The 20,742-nt window shown below is 40.4% G+C and overlaps 1 protein-coding gene across 1 annotated transcript; it reads right to left on the bottom strand.

Annotated features, from left to right (window-relative positions):
* Position 1: 1 nt before the first annotated feature.
* BTNL2 (butyrophilin like 2) lies at positions 2 to 15,952 on the bottom strand (the record flags this gene model as incomplete). Its single annotated transcript, XM_082848420.1, has 8 exons — positions 2 to 105; positions 4,347 to 4,445; positions 5,169 to 5,450; positions 6,486 to 6,833; positions 9,975 to 9,995; positions 11,180 to 11,461; positions 13,148 to 13,495; positions 15,874 to 15,952. The coding sequence occupies 8 exons, from the start codon at positions 15,950 to 15,952 to the stop codon at positions 2 to 4; spliced, it is 1,563 nt and encodes a 520-aa protein (XP_082704546.1).
* Positions 15,953 to 20,742: the final 4,790 nt, after the last annotated feature.

Below are 20,742 nucleotides of genomic sequence, written 5' to 3'. Positions count from 1 at the left end.
GTCAGCACCTCTGCTGCCTCTGCTCAAGCTTCTTATATGTATGTTGTCCAAGAAAGCTCTTCTTCTTGAAGAGTAGGTCATTCTCACTAGGTATAAATCCGACCCCTTTCAAAGAGAGGTAGAGGGAGAAAGAGAAATGGCACAGCTAGAAAATGTCTGGGGGAATTTCCTCCAGTGCTCCCTTTGGGGAAATACTCTTTCTGGGCAGCAACGATTTGTCACGAGAAAGCTCCAAGTTAATTCATGAGCCTTTCTTCAGTTCTGGTACTTACTGTGTTTTGAAGTAAATATGTTTAAAGCTACATTTAAAGAGAAAATCTCTCTTCTTACTATTTTTGTTATCAAATATGGAAGAGGGAGTGATGTTTAAAGGGGAGGGTCTAAGTTGAGCAGTACTGTTGGAGATACCCACAGAAATCTGTTCAAGTCTTTTAAAAGTTAATGGCTCAGCTTGTTCTTTCTTCAGACTTTGGTGTCCATCAACTTCTAAACTTGGACTTTACCAAGGTGTGTTGAAGACTGATAAATAACTGTAAAACCATTTGAGGAGAACAAGCCTCCTGGGAAGGAAGAGACTTTTTTTAAAAAAAAAAAAAACAAGTTCTTACTGGTCAGCAAGTCCAGAACTGTATGTGAATAAAAAAGGAATGGATGTTACAATTTATGTTTTCAGAGAAAAAAAATCATCAAATAGGAATGGAGAAACATCCTCAGACTTCATGAAGAAAGAGTCATCATTAACATTGCCTATTTTTTTCTTTCTGACCAAGTTCTTCCTGCTGTTGAGGGTTTTTCCTTTGCCTTTAATGCAGCTAAGCCTTCTCCAGGTGTTTATCACAAAGCTTACGTTTTCAAGAATATAAAATATGAGCTTCTCCTGTTAAATGAACCCTCTCTTTCTGACAGTAGATGAGATCAACTTAGATCCACTTAGATTCTTCTGCACTTCTAGCAGATCTTTAAGTGACAAGTCCCTTTAACAACCTCTCTTGGAAGGTATACTGCCATAGCAAAAGTTCCCTAACACACAGCCACTAAGTGGCAGTCAGTATTTGAACCCAAGAAGAATAAATCCAGAGTCCAGAATATTAACTTTACTGACAATAAAGGAAGGGCTTAAATAACAAGCAAGATATAATAAAAGCAGGAGAGAGGTAAATGAACGGTGGGGAAAATATTAATAGGTATAATCAAATGGACATGTGGATGAGGATATGTGAGGGTAACAACAGAATGGGTACAAATGGTATTGGAAGTATGATATGGAACAGAAAGGACAATGCGTTCAGTTTGGGATATTTTACTTTTGTCATATATATATGTGTGTTTGTGTGTGTGTGTGTGTGTATATGTATATATATATCACACAAAATGTGAACCCTGATGTAAACTATGGACTTTAGTTGAAAATAACGTACCAGTATCAGTTCATCAGTTGTAACAAATGTACCACATCAATGCAAGTTATTAATAATAGAAGAAACTAAGGGGTGAGAGGGGAGGGATATGGGAGTGCTCTAGATTTTCCACTCAATTTTGTTGTAAACCTGAAACAACTCTTAAAAAATAAAGTCTTTTAATTTAAAAAAAAAGGATGCAGTACTGGTACATGCCACAACATGGATGAACTTTGAAAACATTACACTAAATTAAAAAAATACAGACACAAAGAAATCCATATATAGTATTTATGATTCCATTTATATGAAATACCCAGTATAGGCAAATTCACAGAAACAAAGTATATTAGGGGCTGGAGGGAGGGAAAAATGGGTGTAACTGCTTAATGGTTATGGAGTTTCCTTTTAGAGTAATCAAAATATTCTGGAGCTGGATACTGATGAAGGTTGCACATATTGTGAAGGTAAAAATACCACAGAATTGGACAGTTATTGTTTTCTTTAAATAAAATTCTAATGGATATGAAAATTAAATACACTTTGATTACAGTCCTTCCTAATTTTGATTGAACTCAGATTTGAGACATCATTTCAGTAATTATATATCTCTCTCATCTTAGTAATAACATCTTTCCCATTTTGCATTCTGCCATTGAGATTTCTCTCTTCAAGAAACTGTAAGATCAGAGTCTAAAAAGGCCTGAAAACTGTTCATGATTTTTGGTTCCCTTTAAGTTAAAACAACAATAAGAATTGGACACTTTAAAATGACTAAAATGACGAATTTTATGTGTATTTTACCACTACTGGAAAAATTTAAAAACTAAATAAAATAAATGTTAAAATACTTGTAAAATAATAATACTACAGTATTACACTACATAGTTTCAAACATAAGTTTATGAGTTTAAAAATAGAGAAAACATATCATGACCCAAAAGAGAAAATTCCAGAATGCCGCAGATGAATAATCCTCAAAGGACAGCTAAAACCGTGATGTCTGCCTTCCTAGAAAGCAGCAGCCTGTCATTTGCAGGTATTCCTCATTCACACTTCAGAAGATTTTAAGACTTCTTCCAAATCTTTATTTCTTCACATTCTTTCTTCTCCTATGTGTGGCTTCTCTCTTTTAATTCATTGTGACTTTTAAAATATTTTTATTTCTGTTGCATTTTATTACTTGTGTTGCATTAATTGCTTATGTTTATTCTATAATTGTTAATTTTAAACTGTGTGCTTTTTTTCACTCTAAAACAGAAATTGATATTTTCATAAACATCACACATAACACATTTTTCTCTTGGACTAAAATTTCTGAAAAATTTCCTTACTCCACATTCTTAATTAACTTTCTGAAAAAGTCTGGTGCAGGAATTACACACTTTATGTGATTTTCAAGATTATGTCTTAGTGATCAGATTTTTCTCCTTATATTCAGCTGTATTTTCTTTACCTCATTTTAACCATATTTTTTGTTTTCTCACCCCCACTTGGATAATTAATTGTCACTTTCCTAGAGAAACCGATCAAATATTTGATCATTCCTTGCACTTCCTCCTCTAGGCTAAATTACATTTCCTATTGGATTTTCTAAGGGTCTTTTATCACCAGATATCAGATTGTGATCCGTAGGCAGGATATCAGAGAGCTTGGGATATGATAGGTCACAGAAGGGATCAGTCTCCAGGTCAGATTTGATGCCAGAGTAAAGTTAAAGCCTCTTGATTAGGTAAATGGGTGATCGTGTGAGACCCCTTCAAGCGGTTGGTGAAAGGGGAAAAGAGCTGGGACTTAGAATATAATCCTGGTTTCCAGAATCCAGGGTTATTGTTTTCCTTGGAGGTGTTTCTGGGGCTCTCTTAGGTGCAGGGAAAATGTCAGGAGAACCTACAGTAGGGGACCAAAGAATGAAGGGGGTCCAGAATTTCAGAGAAGAAAATTAGGGGGGTATAGATAAGGCACTTGTTCATGTTATAGAAGGAGAGACATCCAGAAGTGTAGTCCAGAGAGATTCTAACCTGTCCCAGAGACATCTTCAGAGAGCGGAGGCTTAGAGGAGAGGAAATGGCCCAGTACTCATTTCCATAACAACTCACTGCCCGAACCCATTCTCAGTTGACACAAAGATGACTCCTTCACGACACCGTCCTTGACAACACTCAGGACCCATACTGTCCTGTCCCTAACCTCCGCTTCTTGTAACCACCTTCCTGAGATGAGCCCCTCCTGGCCCATCACAGTGAGGAGGCCGTCAGATAACTGTAGTAAGTCTGGCTGCGTGACCGTCTGTGGGCTACACGCTCATTTCCCTCAGAAAGGATCAGTTCTGAGTGAGCTGTATTTGGATCCAATGTCTCATTCACTGCAAAGAAAGAAAATCCATTCTGATAATAATCAATACAGGAATATTCTAAAATATCAATTTCATGATATTAACATCCAAACAGGAAAACAAAAGTTACAATGACTTAAGAAATTTAAAGTGGAAGAACTTTCTAGGGCACACAAAACAGCCTATCAATACATGAGAAGTCCTTCACTGGCAGAGCAGGAATAGCCAATAAGCAAGTCGCCATATTTGTAATGATCTTAGTGAAATGTTCATGCCAACAGAATCCCAGTTAAGTCTCAACTTCAAAGTGAGGATGGCTTTGCCACTTTTTTTCTTCCTCTCCCTTAACTAAATCACTTGGGAATGTGCACTGGGAGATTAAATTATTGTCTTTTAATTCTTTTGCTTCTATTATCACTGTAAACTGAGCTCTTTCAGCACTGATCCTCAATTACATGAATGTAAGCCATCAACTCTCATGTTTCATCAATTATTGCCTATCCCCTGAATGTCTCTGTGCTTCAGTGCCTGCTGAAAAGAGAGGTTAGGGAAAGTGTACAGTAAGGCTCCCATCACAAAGTGTGCTCCACACTGTTTCTGTTTCCCTAACTTACCTTTTCTACAGCTCTTCCTCCAGATCAAGCCTACAGCCCCAACAAGAGGAAGCAATCCCAAAATAAGCAGTATCTTCCATGAAAAAGTCATCCCAGGCTCTAAAATGGAAACCCCAGAATCACATTAAATCATGAAACTGGGAAATTTTCAAGATCGTTCTTTTCATCTGAGAGCTCCTAGACTGGAGAGGAAGGTGAGAATTAGTCCTGTCAAGAAGAAAGTGGGTCTGCTTCTCCCTGCTCTGCAGAGGCTGAGGAGAGGCTGGGGGTTTATGCTAGCTTTCTTGTTTGCTCCTCTCAGAAACACGCACACGCACACACACACACACACACACACACACACACACACACACACAGAGAGTTCTCCCCCTTCTCTTTTCCAATTATACCACCACAATCACTGGAATAATGAGGGCAGCAAAAGGATAAATTTACTGAGTCCACAGCCATGAAGATGGTGTTAAGGAAAATTAATTTCTAATCCAGAAGAAAACCCATCATGAGGGGGAAAAAATGATGTCATTGTTTTCACATTAGAAGAAAAGAGATTATAGATATAGTGATGATAGAGTCAGTTCTTGGAATTCAGTAGATAATAATGTAACCATATAACCTTAGGGCTTTAGTTGGGAATTTCAGGAAGAAACTCTAAAGAGTAGAATCTCTAGGTGTCCTGAAGACCAGCTTTGCAAGAGATAGCAAGAGACTTCATCAGAAAGAAAACATAAAAAACAAAAAATAGAAAAGCAATAAAATGAGTAAGTTTGGGTTGGTCTTCATATTTATTTCCCAAAGCTGAGAGGAGCACATGGAATCACTAACCTGAAGGAGAAAAAGTTGTCATTTTCTCCTCACCAAGAAGGGGGTTGCTGATGGAGCAGGTCACATTCACAACAGAGCTGCTTTTGACCAGTAGAAATGCCTCCACATGGAACAGGCCCTGGCTGCCTTGAGTCAGGTCCTGGGAAACTGATGGTATTGTCTTTCCTTCCATGTCCCTCCATTGCACATGGGGCTGTGGAAACCACCCTTCTGAAGTGCACTTCAGCTTTGTTTCTCCATCCTTCAGTGCCTCCATGGAGATCCGAGGGGAAGAACCCAAACCTGGGAATAGAGATCAAGGAAGGCAATTTAGAGTCTCTGCAAGTGGTTACACAGTCAGTGATTGCACAGAGGGGGAAGAGAAGGGTTCAGAGACTTGGAGAAGAAAGCAAAGCTTAGGGGGGACTTATACTCCACTCAGGAACGAGACTAGCTGGAGCCTTTACTTGTCTCCTTTTGTTTGCAAATTTTTATTTTTATGCTTTGTATTCCTAAAATCATTCTGGGACAGATTAAAGGATACAATACATTTCAAATCCAATTTTTTTTCTTCTATACCTGAAACAAAATAACTTTGACCAGGTAGGTCATGAGTCACATGGCCAGAAAAATAAAAAATAAAAAAGACAGAATATCCTCAAAGAACAAAATCTTATAAATACATGCATCCAATGGCAGAAAATGATGAAGTTCATTAAAAGTTTTAACATGTGCTCTCATGGATGTTTTCTAAACATATTTATTAATTTGAATACACCATCAATGGGAGAAACAAGTAGATTTCCCACAATTTAGGCAATGTCCTCAATGGCATTTGCTAACCTTGGAAAATCAATTCTCACCCACAAACATAGGCAGTGGGAAATCATGATGCAGGGATTGATTTTGTCTTTCCTCCTCCGTCCTGCCAATACTGTCAATATTTATGATTTTTGCTTATATGGTGGATCTAGTTTAGCCTTCAAATCATCATGCTTCCTAATAACTACATATTTCCCAGAATTTTAAAAACACACTGAAATAATGAGTCCTGTGTACTTATGGAGTAAGAATCTCACATTTTACTAGGTGTATGGCCACTTTATGGAGATCCTGGGAAGGATACAAATTTACACACAAAGGATCAAATCTGGTCCTTTAGGGTTTGTGGACTTTATGTATTTATTACAGCTCCTGCACATGGGAGAGTTTACTAAAAATTTGACGAGTGAATGGACATTAAGAAAATTTCAGGTGCCAGAGAAATTTTCCATGAACTAGCAAGTTAAAGCAGTGGGAACAAATGTTGATTTCAAAACATCTATCTAGAATCCTTACCTATGATCTTCAGATCCAAATCAGCCTCCTGGTAGACACCATCTTTTTCAAAAAGGCACCGGTACTTCCCATCATCTGAAGTCCTGGCATTGTTTATCTGCAGGGTCAGCCTCCCCTCATTGATAGCATCACTCACCAATGCAGTCCTCCCTCGATACTCGGCCATCTGCTCTCCAGCCACATTGTCCCCATCCATATAGACATAAACAGCAGGATAACGGTGTGATCGCACCCACCTCACCTCCATGCTCTGTGCATCAGTCTTTGGGGACAGGGAACAGGTTAATTGTATGTCTTCTCCCACTCTGACAAGGATGGGCTGGGAAGGTCCAATCACTTTTAAGGAAGCTGTTAAATACAGCAGACAAAACGCAATGGAAGATCCAAACTGGAGCAAATAGTGTCATCAGTAAGAACATCTTGAGTAGGGTTTAGAACCCAGGGACACCCCAGGGGAACCCTGAGGTTTAAGGTCATCCCTTGGAGAGGTAGAGGTTTGGTGGAATCAGGATAGAGGTTGTCCCTATTCAAGGCAGAACCATCCCATGATGTGTGTCTGTCTGAAAATTATCACTAACAGAACCCACACCTGCAGCCCCTACCTATAATCTTATTCAGTTTATAGCCCAATAAGAAAATAATTTTGCAATTAAAATCAAATTAAAATTTTATCATTTTAAATTTGCACAACCTTAAACTACTTCTTAATCTGTGTATGTCTCAGCTTCTTATACCATAAGACAAATATATCACTATCAAAATCATAAGTGTTTACTGGAGTTAAACAAAATAACCATATAAAGAGTTTGATGACCATGCAGTGTGAGTGGAGCCCTAAGATTATAAGACTTGAGGTCATTGGAGCCAATCCCACTCTAGACCTTGATAATGGGACGGGAACAAAACTGAGTCAGGTGGCTTTTTAGTAATGAAATGTGAAGAAACCTTCCCTAGTTTGTTTTATAATACCTTATAAGTCAGATCCAGCCACCGTATTTCAGTTTCCCAAGCTCCCACATATGTGGGGCGCTAAACACACAGCAGTCAATGTTCTCAAGTGATCTTGAGAAATGTTATAAGATCAAGAACTGGGGAGATTGGCAAAATACGAAGCACAAAGCAAGAATGAATACAGAAAAATGAGTCTAATTCCCCCATTATGAAGAATGGAGATTTTCTCTGACGGCTTTCCTGGCTTTTCCTGGACCCAACTTTCAGTTCTCATCAGGTCCTGGCCATGTTGATTATGCTCTATACTATATTTAGAGTCATCCTTTTCCATCAAATGGTAGAACGTTTTTACCATTCTAATGCTGAAGTGTAATGATCATTTATAAAGAAATACAAGCATAAATTTGTAAACTGTCTGGACGGGGAGTCAATGATCAAAGGCAAAATGTCCTCATTATGCATTTAGCCAAAATATTCTAGGTACTTCTCTAGAGAGGAAACTCGTTGCCAACATAATTTTAATTTTCAGATCATTTCATTCTATTCTTGCTAAAATTTGACTCTCAGTTATATCCAGCATGTTGTTTGCTTTGTTCTTCAATTTTACCTAAAACATATTATCTCTACTTCATATGTATCTGTTTAAATATAAAGACAAAAGTAGGAATCAGAAGGAAAAAAAGAACTAGTAGTTAGTTTGCTGCTATTTCTCCATCCATGTATCTTATAGTAATAAAGCAGACTGTTTCCTCATCTCTGTTATCCATATGAGGTTTTTTTTTACTCTTGTCCATGATCTGTGGTACAAATCAACTCTCAAACTGAATTACTCTTCCAGAGATTGGTAATTAAGAGCTAAAATTGACTGTTTCCCAACTGTAAAATGATGATAAATCTATTCACCTTTAAATTATTGTAAGAAAAGAAAATAATTCCTGAAAAGCACTTAGCATCGTCCCAGGCACGTTATTACCATTTCAAAAACTTAGTCATTATCTGTATAACCAACAACATTATTTGCCAGAGAAGGGAACTAGGATTTCAGTCTCAGGACTTCTAAGGAAATCTCGGTTCACCAGCAGCCTCTGAGCTCTAATTCACAAGCTCTAAAAACACGGAGGTAGCTGTGAATCTCCTACTCTACTCTCTATTAGGAGCTCACCCTCAAAGCTCCTGAGGGCACAGCCCTCCTCCTGACAGGGAACCCACGGAAGCTTTGTCTTTTCATATTGTTTCAATGTGGGCCCAGAAGGTGTGCACAACTTAGAAACAACAGGACATCAGATTGTATTTTGTGTGCTAGGTGTCCAATGGGCATGTCAATTTGGTTCAGATAACTTAGAGAAATGAGTCTTCACTTAAATTTTTCTTAAGGGACAGAGACGTGGGTCAACCTGCCCAAACACTGGCTTGGCTTTCTGATCTGTAACTAACAAGCTCTGCCAGCCAAGGTTTCTGTCCTATCACAAGCAGATGTCACCTGGGTGGGAGGGTATCCGACTTGGAAGGTAAGACTCGCAGATGTGCACTCTCTTCAAACTGTGGAGTTACCTTTGACCATCCCAAGGCCCTTTCCTTTATCTTTATGGTCCAAAGGGGTCCAAAGTGTCACACTAGACTCTGACAGAGATTGGGGTGTGTTCGCCACCCTAATTTTCCTCAAAAACTCCTACATGGGCCAAAAAGTGTGCTTAAACTCACCTAACATGTGCACAGGCACGCACCCACATAAGCATATATTCCTGTAACAGGTGACTTGAGGGAAAGCAGAGTACTGATGGAAGGAGAAAACAAGCAGGTAGGGGGCAGGTTGGTTGTCATGGGCTGGGAGAAGAGGTCACAGAAATGAGGAACAGGAGGAAGATGATAAGGCAACAAAGGAGAAACTGAAAGAGGTTCAAAAATCAGTTGGTTACTGTTTAAACCACTTATCTTAGGTACAGTAAAATCATACCTGCAGTCCAACAATTAAGTAAAGAAATAAAAAGGAAAATGATCACCCCAAGCACAGGGTCCCAGGCTGCATCTAAGAAAGTCACAGCTCCCTCCCGACAGTGACGGGGTCAGGCTTACTGGGGTGAAGAGCAGGTACAGAAACCGTAGCAGGGCCAGAGGTGGCAGGCGGTGGGTGAGGACCGCCAGTTATCATGACGGCCCTGCTTCCTCGCACTGGAAACTCACACTAGGGCCTCCAGAGCTGGGCCAGCTGTCCTTTGCCTTGCCCTACACACTCCCTTTCCTCCCACCCAGAAGGCCAGAGCTTAGGTCTGCACCCATTTTAGGCATCCATCTGAGGCTCATTGGGGTCCCATGAACACTGAAAGTGGCAGGTTACGAGGTGCAAAGGTGCCTTCAGGAAGCTGCACTTTGCTGGTCCCTCTACTACTAAATGTGAGACTTGGGAAGGTCATGCCTCAGTTCCTCATCTGGATCACGAGGTGTCACCTTCTCTGTGCACGCTTTGTCCAAGGAGCACCACCCTCCCCTGGAGAGGACAGAGGCTCGTGTATACTTGTGAGAGCCACCACCTCTACTTACCCAGCTCTGTCTGGAGTTTTTCTGGAAAAAGAATGAAAATAACATATCAAGGAATTTGGTCTAAGGGAAAGGAGAGAAAATATTTCCCAAAGAAAACCCCCAAAGTTCTACATCTTATGGAAACACTTGATTCATACGAAAAATAAAATGTAAAAAAATAATGATTTTTCCCCATCCACCTCCTGGTGGTCCAGCTGTTTTTCCCTTTCTCTGCACAACAAAAATGCTCTCATTTCTACCACCCCATGATTCTGCTTGTTTCTGCTTATATTTAACATATCGATATTTAACTATTTCATAAAAATAATAATATTCTTTTTATAAATGCATGAAAAGTATAAAAATATATGGACATAGACAATCATCACCCATAATTACAGACTGAGAGATATATAAATATATATGTATATGTTTTGCAATTATGTATATATATGTATTGTTCCTTTTAACATTAACATATAATATTTATTTTAACTTTTTTTCCTGTATCCATTTATATGAATAACTATGTACTTATTTCTTTATATCTAAATGTAGAGGGTGTCCCAAAAGTCTTAGTGAAATTTTAAGTTATTTAAAGCCAATAATCTTTCCATGATTGGAAATATCTATTTATAGGTAGATAGATGATAGATAGATAGATAGATGTAATCTTTATCATTTAAGTAGTCCATCAGGGGAATATTTTCAACCATTAAAATTATTTGAAAATACCATTTTTCATCAATGCTATAAGTAACATAAGACACTTAACACTCCACTGCTGTATTGGGTTTTGGGCTGTTGTTTTTGTTGCTATTTATAAATGAGGCTATGATAAAGATGCTGCTATGGAAGCAGCTGTCTCCATCTCTGATTATGTTCAGATGATAAAAGCTCCTAGAAGTAACTGGCACAAATACAGCACAAGAAAACATTTCAGTTGAAAGAATACAGTTGTATTTCCTTTACAAGGTAACACATACTTGTGAGTAAAGAAAATTAATAAAGAAAGAAGAAAAGGCAGAATCTGAAAGAAACTGGAATGCCATTAACAATAGCTATATAGTGTATATATTTCCAGCCATAAATGTTTTATAGTTTTTAACGCATATTACAAAATATTAGATATTCTTCTTGATTAAAAAATATTAAGTGCTATGGAACAGTCCCTGCAACCTTTCTTGCTAATCAGAGCATCTTGGTCCTAGAGGCAGAGCACTGACCTGGGATGGAGATGTCTGAGCCCCTCTCCTCAGTGAGTGTGGGGCTGTGGATAAAGCAGGACACAATCTCTGTAGAGACATTCCTGACCACAAGAGTGCTTTCTACATAGAACAAGCCATCTTCATCTTGGATGCTATGCTTAGAGATAGTCAGCAACTTTTCTCCCCTGATGTCTTGCCAAGAAATCTGAGGTTCTGGGAACCAGCCTTTTGCAGTGCACACAAGCTGGAGTCCGCTTTCCACAGATCCATCCATGTGGATGTAAGGGTCAGACCCCAGACCTGTGGTGGAAAGACACAGCCCTGAGTCCCGAAGCCCATGGAGGCACAAATCACAGAGGCTGGGAGTCCAATGACAGTGCATAGGGAGAGAGCAGAAGTTCAAGGTTCTGGGGAGCAAAAGATGGCCCAAAGTCCTCTTCCCATTCAAACTGGAGTTCACATATACTTTATTTATACCCCAGTCTGGATCCTTAAATTTTAGCACATGAGCAGTATTTTTATTCAGACCCAGACATGAAAATAAGAGAAAGGGACATAATAACATTTTGCTTGTGTCTCTAGCACGGCAAACTAAGATGTGTTAAAATTTACTCACGAACTCCCTCACGCCACAGACTCTGCCTGTTTCATCTTAATATTATTGTGTCAGGCACTTTGACTTGTTGGATAGTATCTTGACTCCAATTAAATAGAATATTTAATATAAAGTGAGACATCATTTCCAGGGAGAATATTCTTCTCATTTCTTTTGTTGGTGGTTGTGAACTTGGGGTGCAAACAGATAATCTGGGTCATGTAAAATGGGAAGCTTCATGTTGAGTTTCTGTATCTAAATATTCTATTCCATGGGAAAATGTTGTCAAGACATCCCAGTTTTATATAATCATGAAATTCTTTCTCTATTCAACACAACTCTCAAACCCAAATGAAGAGGATTCTATTTTCCATAGATGGTAGTTCTGTCTCTATCATTTGCTGGGGACAGAGACACCTTTTCTTCACCTAGAGGCTTAGAAAGTGCATGGTTTCTTTTCAAGTGTCCCTGATAGTGAAATGCCTTAGTACGTGCCCTCCCCACTCCACATCTCAGAAGTATGTGGATTCTTTCATCCATCTTGAATCAACTTGAACATAATAACATTAATAATCATACATAGGTGTTGAGACAAAATGTGTTAGGGAACAGAAAGAGGTCACATCAGCCAGAGATGTTAACATCTCCAGAGAACTATTTCCCTGATAAGGCAAGTGGATTTGCCTGATTTTCTCTTTAGCACATGGAAGTTATTCCTGCCAGGGAACCATACGATAGTTTACTTTTCAGATATTTGTTTCTCCACAGAGACATCCTTTCTTCAGTCTTTCCCTTCTTCTGACTCTGTCCTACTTTGCTAACACAAAAACACCATGCAGACCCTTGTCACTCACAATGGGTATGTCCCCAAAGCATCTGTGAACCCCCAATTCACTGAACACTAGTATACAGTAATCTCCATAAAAGCACCATGTTCTTAACGTCTTAGTCTCATCACTAACTTTCTAACTTGAGGTGGCGTTACACAAAGAAACAATGTGTTCACATCTCAGTGACTGTGTACTTGAGGCTGAATAGAGAACATGGATGCAGGGCAGTCCGCTAGGGTCGCTCACCCAGCAATTGACTTGCCCTTGTGCACTAGCATATATGGCACAACTTCTTGCCTCAGCAAAACTGCTAGTGACTACATGTCATCAATGTTAAATAATCCTCAAGAATAGTCAAAACTGTGTAAGTTAAATTTGGGGCAATTGTTTGTGAGTTCACTTTAAAGATTTCAGAACCACCTGCCTCCAAATGAATCAGGATAGAGGACTGGACAGGAGCAATTGCCTTGATGATTCAAAGGGAATTCTTCAATTGGAACCAAGCTTAACACAAATTAATATACTTCTTCTGAGCCCCTATGTCTTTTCTGAGATACTCACCTGCTACGTTGAGCAGCAAGCTTGTTTCTCCACAATAGTTTCCCTCTTGGAAACGGCACCAGTACTGCCCATGATCAGATGGCCGGATGTTGTGTATCTTCAGAGCCACACTTCCCTCAGTAACGTTGTCCTCTATCCACTCTACCCGGCCTCTGTACTCCTCCGTCTGCATCTCCGTCACCTCAGCTCCATCCCGATACAAAAACACAGGTGTGCTGAGCTCTGAGTGGTACCACCTCACCTCCATGTGCATCGTGGTCCTCTTAGGGAGGAGCTGACAGGTTAGTAGGGCATCTTCCCCGACCATGACCAGGGTAGGATGGGCAGAACCAATCACTCTAAAGTCATCTACAAAAGAGTGACAAAGAGAAACCGGGAAATGCCAACCGGAGGATCAATATGATTGCTTTGGGATGTCTACTCTATGAAAATGGGGGCACCTGGAGGAGGGAAAGTTTTATTTGCAATGTTTTAGAGAAACCCAGCATTATGATTTGCATCTTTGGTTGTACAGAGACAATCTTGTGTACCGAAAATAACATGCAGTTCAAAAATTTTAGTGTGATGGGCTTCCCTGGTGGCACAGTGGTTGAGAGTCCACCTGCCGATGCAGGGGACACGGGTTCGTGCCCCGGTCCAGGAAGATCCCACATGCCGTGGAGCAGCTAGGCCCGTGAGCCATGACCACTGAGCCTGTGCGTCCGGAGCCTGTGCTCCGCAACGGGAGAGGCCACAACAGTGAGAGGCCTGCGTACCGAAAAAAAAAAAAAAAAAAAAAAAATTTAGTGTGAGTGCTAAATCTATTACTTACCAGCTGTGTGATTCAGGGGCAAATCTATTATTCTCGATGAGATTTTAAGATTTGCAATCTCAATTTATTCATCTTTAAGATTTTAAAACCACCGTCTCTGGGTTGCTTTTATTCTCAAATAAGTTAATGTGTAAATTGATTTTTTAATTGGGAACTTTATTAGTTAGTGATTTATTTTATATTTTACAGTGATTTATTTTCTAGTTAGTAATTTCACTTTGGTGACTAACATTGTAATCACTTTTCCTAAAATTTAGATAATAGATTTATTCAATAGATTTTTCAGCTTTTCAGAATTGTTTTTGTCTTGTCCTATGTAACGAACTGGGTTTGTTTTGCTTTGTTTTGTTTCATTTTGTTTTTGTCTGGACCGGGCAAGACTCCAGTTACTGGGGCTATGTAAAATGCAGTTTTTGCAAGGACATTTTGTGGTGGATTAAGGGTAGTGATTAGTGAAGTAAGTCAGAAAGAGAAAAACAAATATCATATATTAATACATATATGTGGAATCTAGAAAAATGGTACAGATGAACCTATTTGCAGGGAAGGAATAGAGACGCAGATGTAGAGAATGGACATGTGGACACGGGGGGAAGGATAGGGTGGGACAAACTGGAGATTAGGATTGACATATATACACTACCATGTATAAAGTAGATAGCTAGTGGGAGCCTGCTGTATAGCGCAGTGAGCTCAGCTCCATGCTCTGTGATGACCTAGATGGGTGGGATGGAGGGGAGGGGGGGAGGGAGGTCCAAGAGGGAGGGGATATATATATACATATAGCTGATTCACTTCGTTATACAGCATAAACTAACACAACATTGTACAGCAACTATACTCTGTGTAAAAAAAAAAAAAGAAAAAAAGGCAGTGATTAGTATAAAGAGTTCAAGCCTTCCAATAAAATTTTAAGTCATGTTTGACGTCTTCTTTATCTACAAATTGAAGAGCTGTTTAATAATTCTGTATGTTCCTATGCTTAATAATTTCATATGTCATGTATATTATGTTTTTTCTCATCCTAAAATGCTCCAGGGCCGTTTGCACTTTGTGCAGATCCAACCCTCCTAAGAAGGAACTTCATCTCGTTTAGTTGATGCTCAACATCAAGTAGATGGTGCTCAAAAGGTCACTATGGAACATAGATAGACGTCTGCTTGCATTGTGTTGATGGAATCCGAATACAAAGCTAGAACTGAAGTCATACCATTTGGGTGACTTCTTTTACAGGTTAGGAAGGTGCATCCCATAGCAGGGAGGGAAGCCTCACCACATCATATAGTTTCTGACAGCCTCAGTCTGGAGCCTGTGTCTTCTGATGTCCTATCCAATGTTTTTTCCCACCTTGTAATCCTGCATTTTCCTTGGGGCTCTGATATTACCCACTGACATTGAATTTTCACAATCCCTTTTCAAGGTACAATATTTTGACCAACAAAATTCAGCTACTGAGATTTCCAACCCCATTTCTTAGAAGTCTCCTTCTAGTTCCTTATTTCCAAGTACTTTTATGCTGTTTAATTTATGGTAAGAAGCAGCCACTTTTTTCTCACCCCGGAAGTGTTGTCCTAAATAGAAGCAGGAGAATGGATGACTTACCATGTTCCAGGTACTGATTCAAGTGTTTTCTATGTACAGCCTGATTTAATCTTAAAGGCTGTGCTAAGCTTTGAGATGTAGGTAGGTTGTTATTCTTATCATGAAGATGAGAAAACTAAGGCAGAAGGTATTCAAGTAACTTTCCAAAGGTAACACAGCTGGAGGTGGAGGAGCCCTTTTTATAACACAGGTGCTTTGACCCCTGAATCCCCACTCTTAATATTGTACTAGCCCTTTTGAATTTAGAACTCTGCACCCAGACTGGACCTCTGAGACACTCGAATATGCAGTAAAGGGAAGAAGAGCATCCTACCTGACTGCTTCATGCTGAGCAGTACAAAGAAAAAGGAGGCAACTACACCAGACAGACTGTACCCTGGAAAATCCACCATCTTCCCTGGAACAAACACAAGAGAAAATATGACTGTACCTAAATGAGGCTGTAATACAGCAAGCACTTCTGTGGTTTCCAGTGGTTACGTAGACATAAAGAAAAATCAACATCAACACCTTCCACAATCAAATGATGAAATGGGCTTGGTTCCCTTTCTCTGCATTTATCGATCATTTCCAACCTCTTACTTACTGTGTTGTACTTTAACCTATTTGGGGTCCCCGAGGGAAGATTTCTGATTTAAATAAAAATGTCTTCTGGGCCAAAGGGACAATAATATTTAGATAATTTTTTAAAATCTCCTTAGACCCATTTATTCTGAGCATGCAGAATTTTAGAGACCTCCTTCCAGTCCCTCCTGCAAAGTCCTTCATCTCTACGGTCTCCAAGATGTAAAGGAAAGAGCAGAAAGGCTCTGCATCCTCATGCTATAGCCAGGAAGCCATTACTAGGGCCTCGGGAGGACCCAGGGACAAGGGATGCCTTGGAAAGGAAAGGAAAGAATAGTGGAAATGGTGATACAGAAGAAGACTGGCAAAGAAATGACTTGAATGACCTTTCAGTATCATCTAGAAGACGTATAGAAATGAATTTTTAAAAATAGCCCAACTGGCAGAGATGGGCAAACCCAACATGCCCATTGTACCAGCATTATAAAAATACTTCTACACAGGGCTTCCCTGGTGGCGCAGTGGTTGAGAGTCCGCCTGCCGATGAACAGGACACGAGTTCGTGCCCCAATCCAGGAAGATCCCACATGCCACGGAGCGGCTGGGCCCGTGAGCCATGGCCGCTGAGCCTGTGCGTCTGGAGCCTGTGCTCCGCAACAGGAGAGGCCACAACAGTGAGAGGCCTGCGTACCAGAAAAAAAAAAAAATGTTTCTACACAGATTTTAAAAAGTTTTAAAACTACCAGGAAAAAAAAAAAGAATGCTAACTTTAGTTTTGGAAAATGAAAAATTCAGAGTGAAAGACGTCTAAGACTTATTCTATCTGCTGTGTCAAGTGTTTATGGAAAGAAAAACTTGCTTCGCACCAAATAGAAGAACCTGCACAGGAGCAATGATAAGTTACTGCTTCTATCACCCCGTAAACTAATGTCAATACGATTTTATAGAGTGGGGCGGCGGGGGGAACAACAGTCATCTGAAATGGGGATGATGAACCATGTGGTTCAGGAGATTATTTTTACTCCATTATGACTATTTACTTTCTAAAGTGATGCATACTTTCATCTAAAATATCTCTAGGAAAAGTGATACAAACCCAGTCACAAAGCCACAATACCTGAAAGAGTGCTCAAATATTTACGGAAAATTAGACTGAGCATTAGAAGACAGCACAGAACAGTACTAGTTTGCCACTTGAAATAGATCAGTCATGTCCCCTCAGATGAAAGGAAATTGCCTTCTTGACTCCTTGACTCCTCCTGTGAAAAGCAGAAACATGTTATTCCACCAAGTAAAAGCAAAGAAAACCCACAAAGACCGTGCTAAGCTTCACTGCCCTTTCCTGTGAGATAAGAAGTACTCACACTTGCTACAAACCAGTTTATAGGTTTGTGTTCCTTTAGGCTGTTTATGTGAAAGCCAAGGGGAAACCTACAAATGCCCTCTAGAAATAAAGCTATCCAAATCATTGAAGCTTTTGAAGAAATTGTGAAAATGCATCTTAACCTTCAGTGATGCTCAGAAAGAGATTTGTGAGAGAGTATAAACAGGGTGAATAAATGCCTTAGACCAGGGTTCTCAACGGGGATGGAGATGGTTTTGCCCTTGAAGGACATTTGGCCAATGTCTGCAGACATGTTTGGTTGTCACACCTCAGGGGAGGGGACGCCCAATGGGTATTAGCCAGGGATGTTGCTAAACATCCTACAATGCACAGGAAAACCCCTACAGCAAAGAATTACACAGCCCAAAATGTCAATAATGCCAAGGAAAAGCATTGCCATAGACCATCAGCTGTCAGCGTGCTGAAAATCTTTGGCACTTTTTTTGGTAAATAAATAACTGGACTCACATTGTAAGCGTTAAATCAAAACATTTTAATCATAAGCTTTTGACATCTCCACGTTACGACTTGAATGTAAGCCAAGAATCTTCTGAAACCGCCATTGATATTAAATATGGTAAACGTTGATATTGTCAAGTGATATGACCTGATATGCATGTGTTTCATCAAATTCTCAAAAATCCATGTTTCATTTAGTTTTCTGGGTAAAGTGCAACTGTTAAAATGAGGTGATAAGTGGTGGTATTTAGGCATTGGGTAAATAACAATTCCAGATTTCAAGGTCTATGCATGCTCTATTAAAATTCATGCCAAAGAAAATTACAAGTTTCTACATGTCATGGGTTGTTAGAGGATTTTTTTTCAGTAAAAAAACCTCAAAAGTTAAATTCTCAAAATGCCAAGTAACCATAGTAATTAACTGGTGATAATGAATTAAATCAGTTCATGAAGTTTGAAGCTTGTTTACCTACATACACTTGAACAACAGATCCCCATTTTATAGAGAGAAAGCAAAGTAACATGAGATTTCTTGGAGCCAAGGTGACTTGGTATTTACTTCCATGACCTTGAGAATCTCACTCTATTTCCTTGAACCTCTCCTTTCTCTCCTCTCTGAAGGAGACAGTCATTCCTAAAATTTTTCCAGCTGTATCATCGCCATGTGACAGACAAGGAAGCAAGGCTCAGAGGCACAAGCACAACATCCGACATGACAACGGAGTCATGTGATCCTGGTTTTCTGAGGTTTAATCTAGAGCCCTTTCCTCACCCAGCCTGCTTCACAGCAATATTGTGAGGCTCGAATACACTATGGCAGCACTTTGAAAAATGTAAAATGGAGTTGAGTATAAAATAGAAGTAGGGGGACTTCCCTGGCGGTGGAGTGGTTAAGAATCCACCTGCCAATGCAGGGAACACGGGTTCGAGCCCTGGTCCGGGAAGATCCCACATGCCGCAGAGCAACTAAGCCCATGCGCCACAACTACTGAGCCCACGTGCCACAACTACTGAAGCCTGTGCTCTAGAGCCCACGTGCCACAACTACTGAGCCCATGTGCTGCAACTACTGAAACCTGCACTCTAGAGCCCGTGAGCCACAACTACTGAGTCCACGTGCTGCAACTACTGAAGCCCGTGCACCTAGAGCCCATGCTCCACAACAAGAGAAGCCACCGCAGTGAGACGCCTGTGCACCACAACGAAGAGTAGCCCCCGCTTGCCGCTACTAGAGGGAAGCCCGTGCACAGCAACGAAGACCCAACGCAACCAATATTAATTAATTAATTAAAAAAATACAAGTAGGTGATATGACGACAAGGGGCAGAGGGCCCCTGACAGGTGTCTCTATGCCCTGCTTCATCATCTTAGCCAACTTCCCTTTCCTCCCCAAGCTGTCCTCCACCAGAGAGTCTCCAAACCACTCACGTGTCCCCCTCTTTGCTTGGGGGAGAAACCTGGGGCTGCTGGGGCTTCTCCTCACTGCATCTCAGCTGTACCCTGCATCAACAGAGCAGATGTCCAAAGACAGGTCAGAGCTTGAAGTGCTGACTGGAGCAAGAATTGAGGGACAGGCAGATGGGGTGGAGGCAGCCCCCGTCCCCCAGGGCATTGGGTGGAGGAGGATTTAAGCCATCTCACCCAAACTGAAGGAAGAGCCCGATCCCTGAAGATGAAATTCTAGTCAGAATCGCATGTTAACCTCCTGGCTGTAATCCTCTGGAAAGTGAAACTGAGATGGTGAGTGAACTTTGGCTGGGTTTAGTTATGAGTTCTTTAGAGCTGCAGACCAAACCGTGACATTTGCACTCCTCACCCTTCCCCAGAAAGCCAGGTCCCATCGGACACCCATCTGTGCCATCTCATCAGGTCCTCACACAGCACCTCAGGCTGTCTGTCTGTCTACAGCATCCCCTCTACCTACACACACGTCAAGGATTTCCATCTACTGCCAAGTTTCCACCAGAATACAGTGCACATGGGGCTTAGAGTTGGAAGCACAACTGAACACCAAATATCCTTCCCCTCTTTTTTTTTTTTTTTTTTTTTGTGGTACGCGGACCTCTCACTGTTGTGGCTTCTCCTGTTGCGGATGTGGGATCTTCCCAGACCGGGGCACAAACCCGTGTCCCCTGCATCGGCAGGCGGACTCTCAACCACTGCGCCACCAGGGAAGCCCCCTTCCCCCTCTTTTTACTGATGAGAAAACAGAGGCCCAGGGAAAGGAATTACCTTCTCAAGGATCAGAGCGCCAGGCCAAGGTCTAGTCCCTGCTAGTTTATTGCTCTTTTAACTTTGGTTCTTTATCTTTGCTGGGTAATAAAGGGTTTAATTATTCTCAGACATTAAACCAAGGAAATTTAATAAGCTTCTCAACACAATGTTCAGGCACAAAAATTATAATGCTGGAAGTTATAGGTACATTTTGTGTGTGTGTGTCTGTTTTGGTTTAAGTTAGATTTTCCTTTAAAGTACACTTAAGTCCATTTTCTTGAATCAGAGTGCAAGTACCCCTGGGGGTCTGCAGATACAGGCATACTTCTTTTAATTATGCTTCCCAGATATTGCATTTTTTTAAAACAAATTGAAGGTTTGTGGCAACTCTAAGTCAAGCAAGTCTATTGGCACCATTTTCCCAACAGCATCTGTTCACTTCATGTCTCATGTCACATTTTGGTAATTCTTGCAATACTTCTAACTTGTTCATTATTATTATTTTTGAATGGTGATCTGTGATCAGTGATCTTTGATGCTACTCCTACAGCTCACTGAAGG

Source organism: Leucopleurus acutus, assembly GCF_964270905.1.
Source record: "Leucopleurus acutus genome assembly, chromosome: 10".
Taxonomy (NCBI): domain Eukaryota; kingdom Metazoa; phylum Chordata; class Mammalia; order Artiodactyla; family Delphinidae; genus Leucopleurus; species Leucopleurus acutus.
Note: the sequence above shows the minus strand (reverse complement) of the source record. Positions and strands in the feature narration are given on the sequence as shown.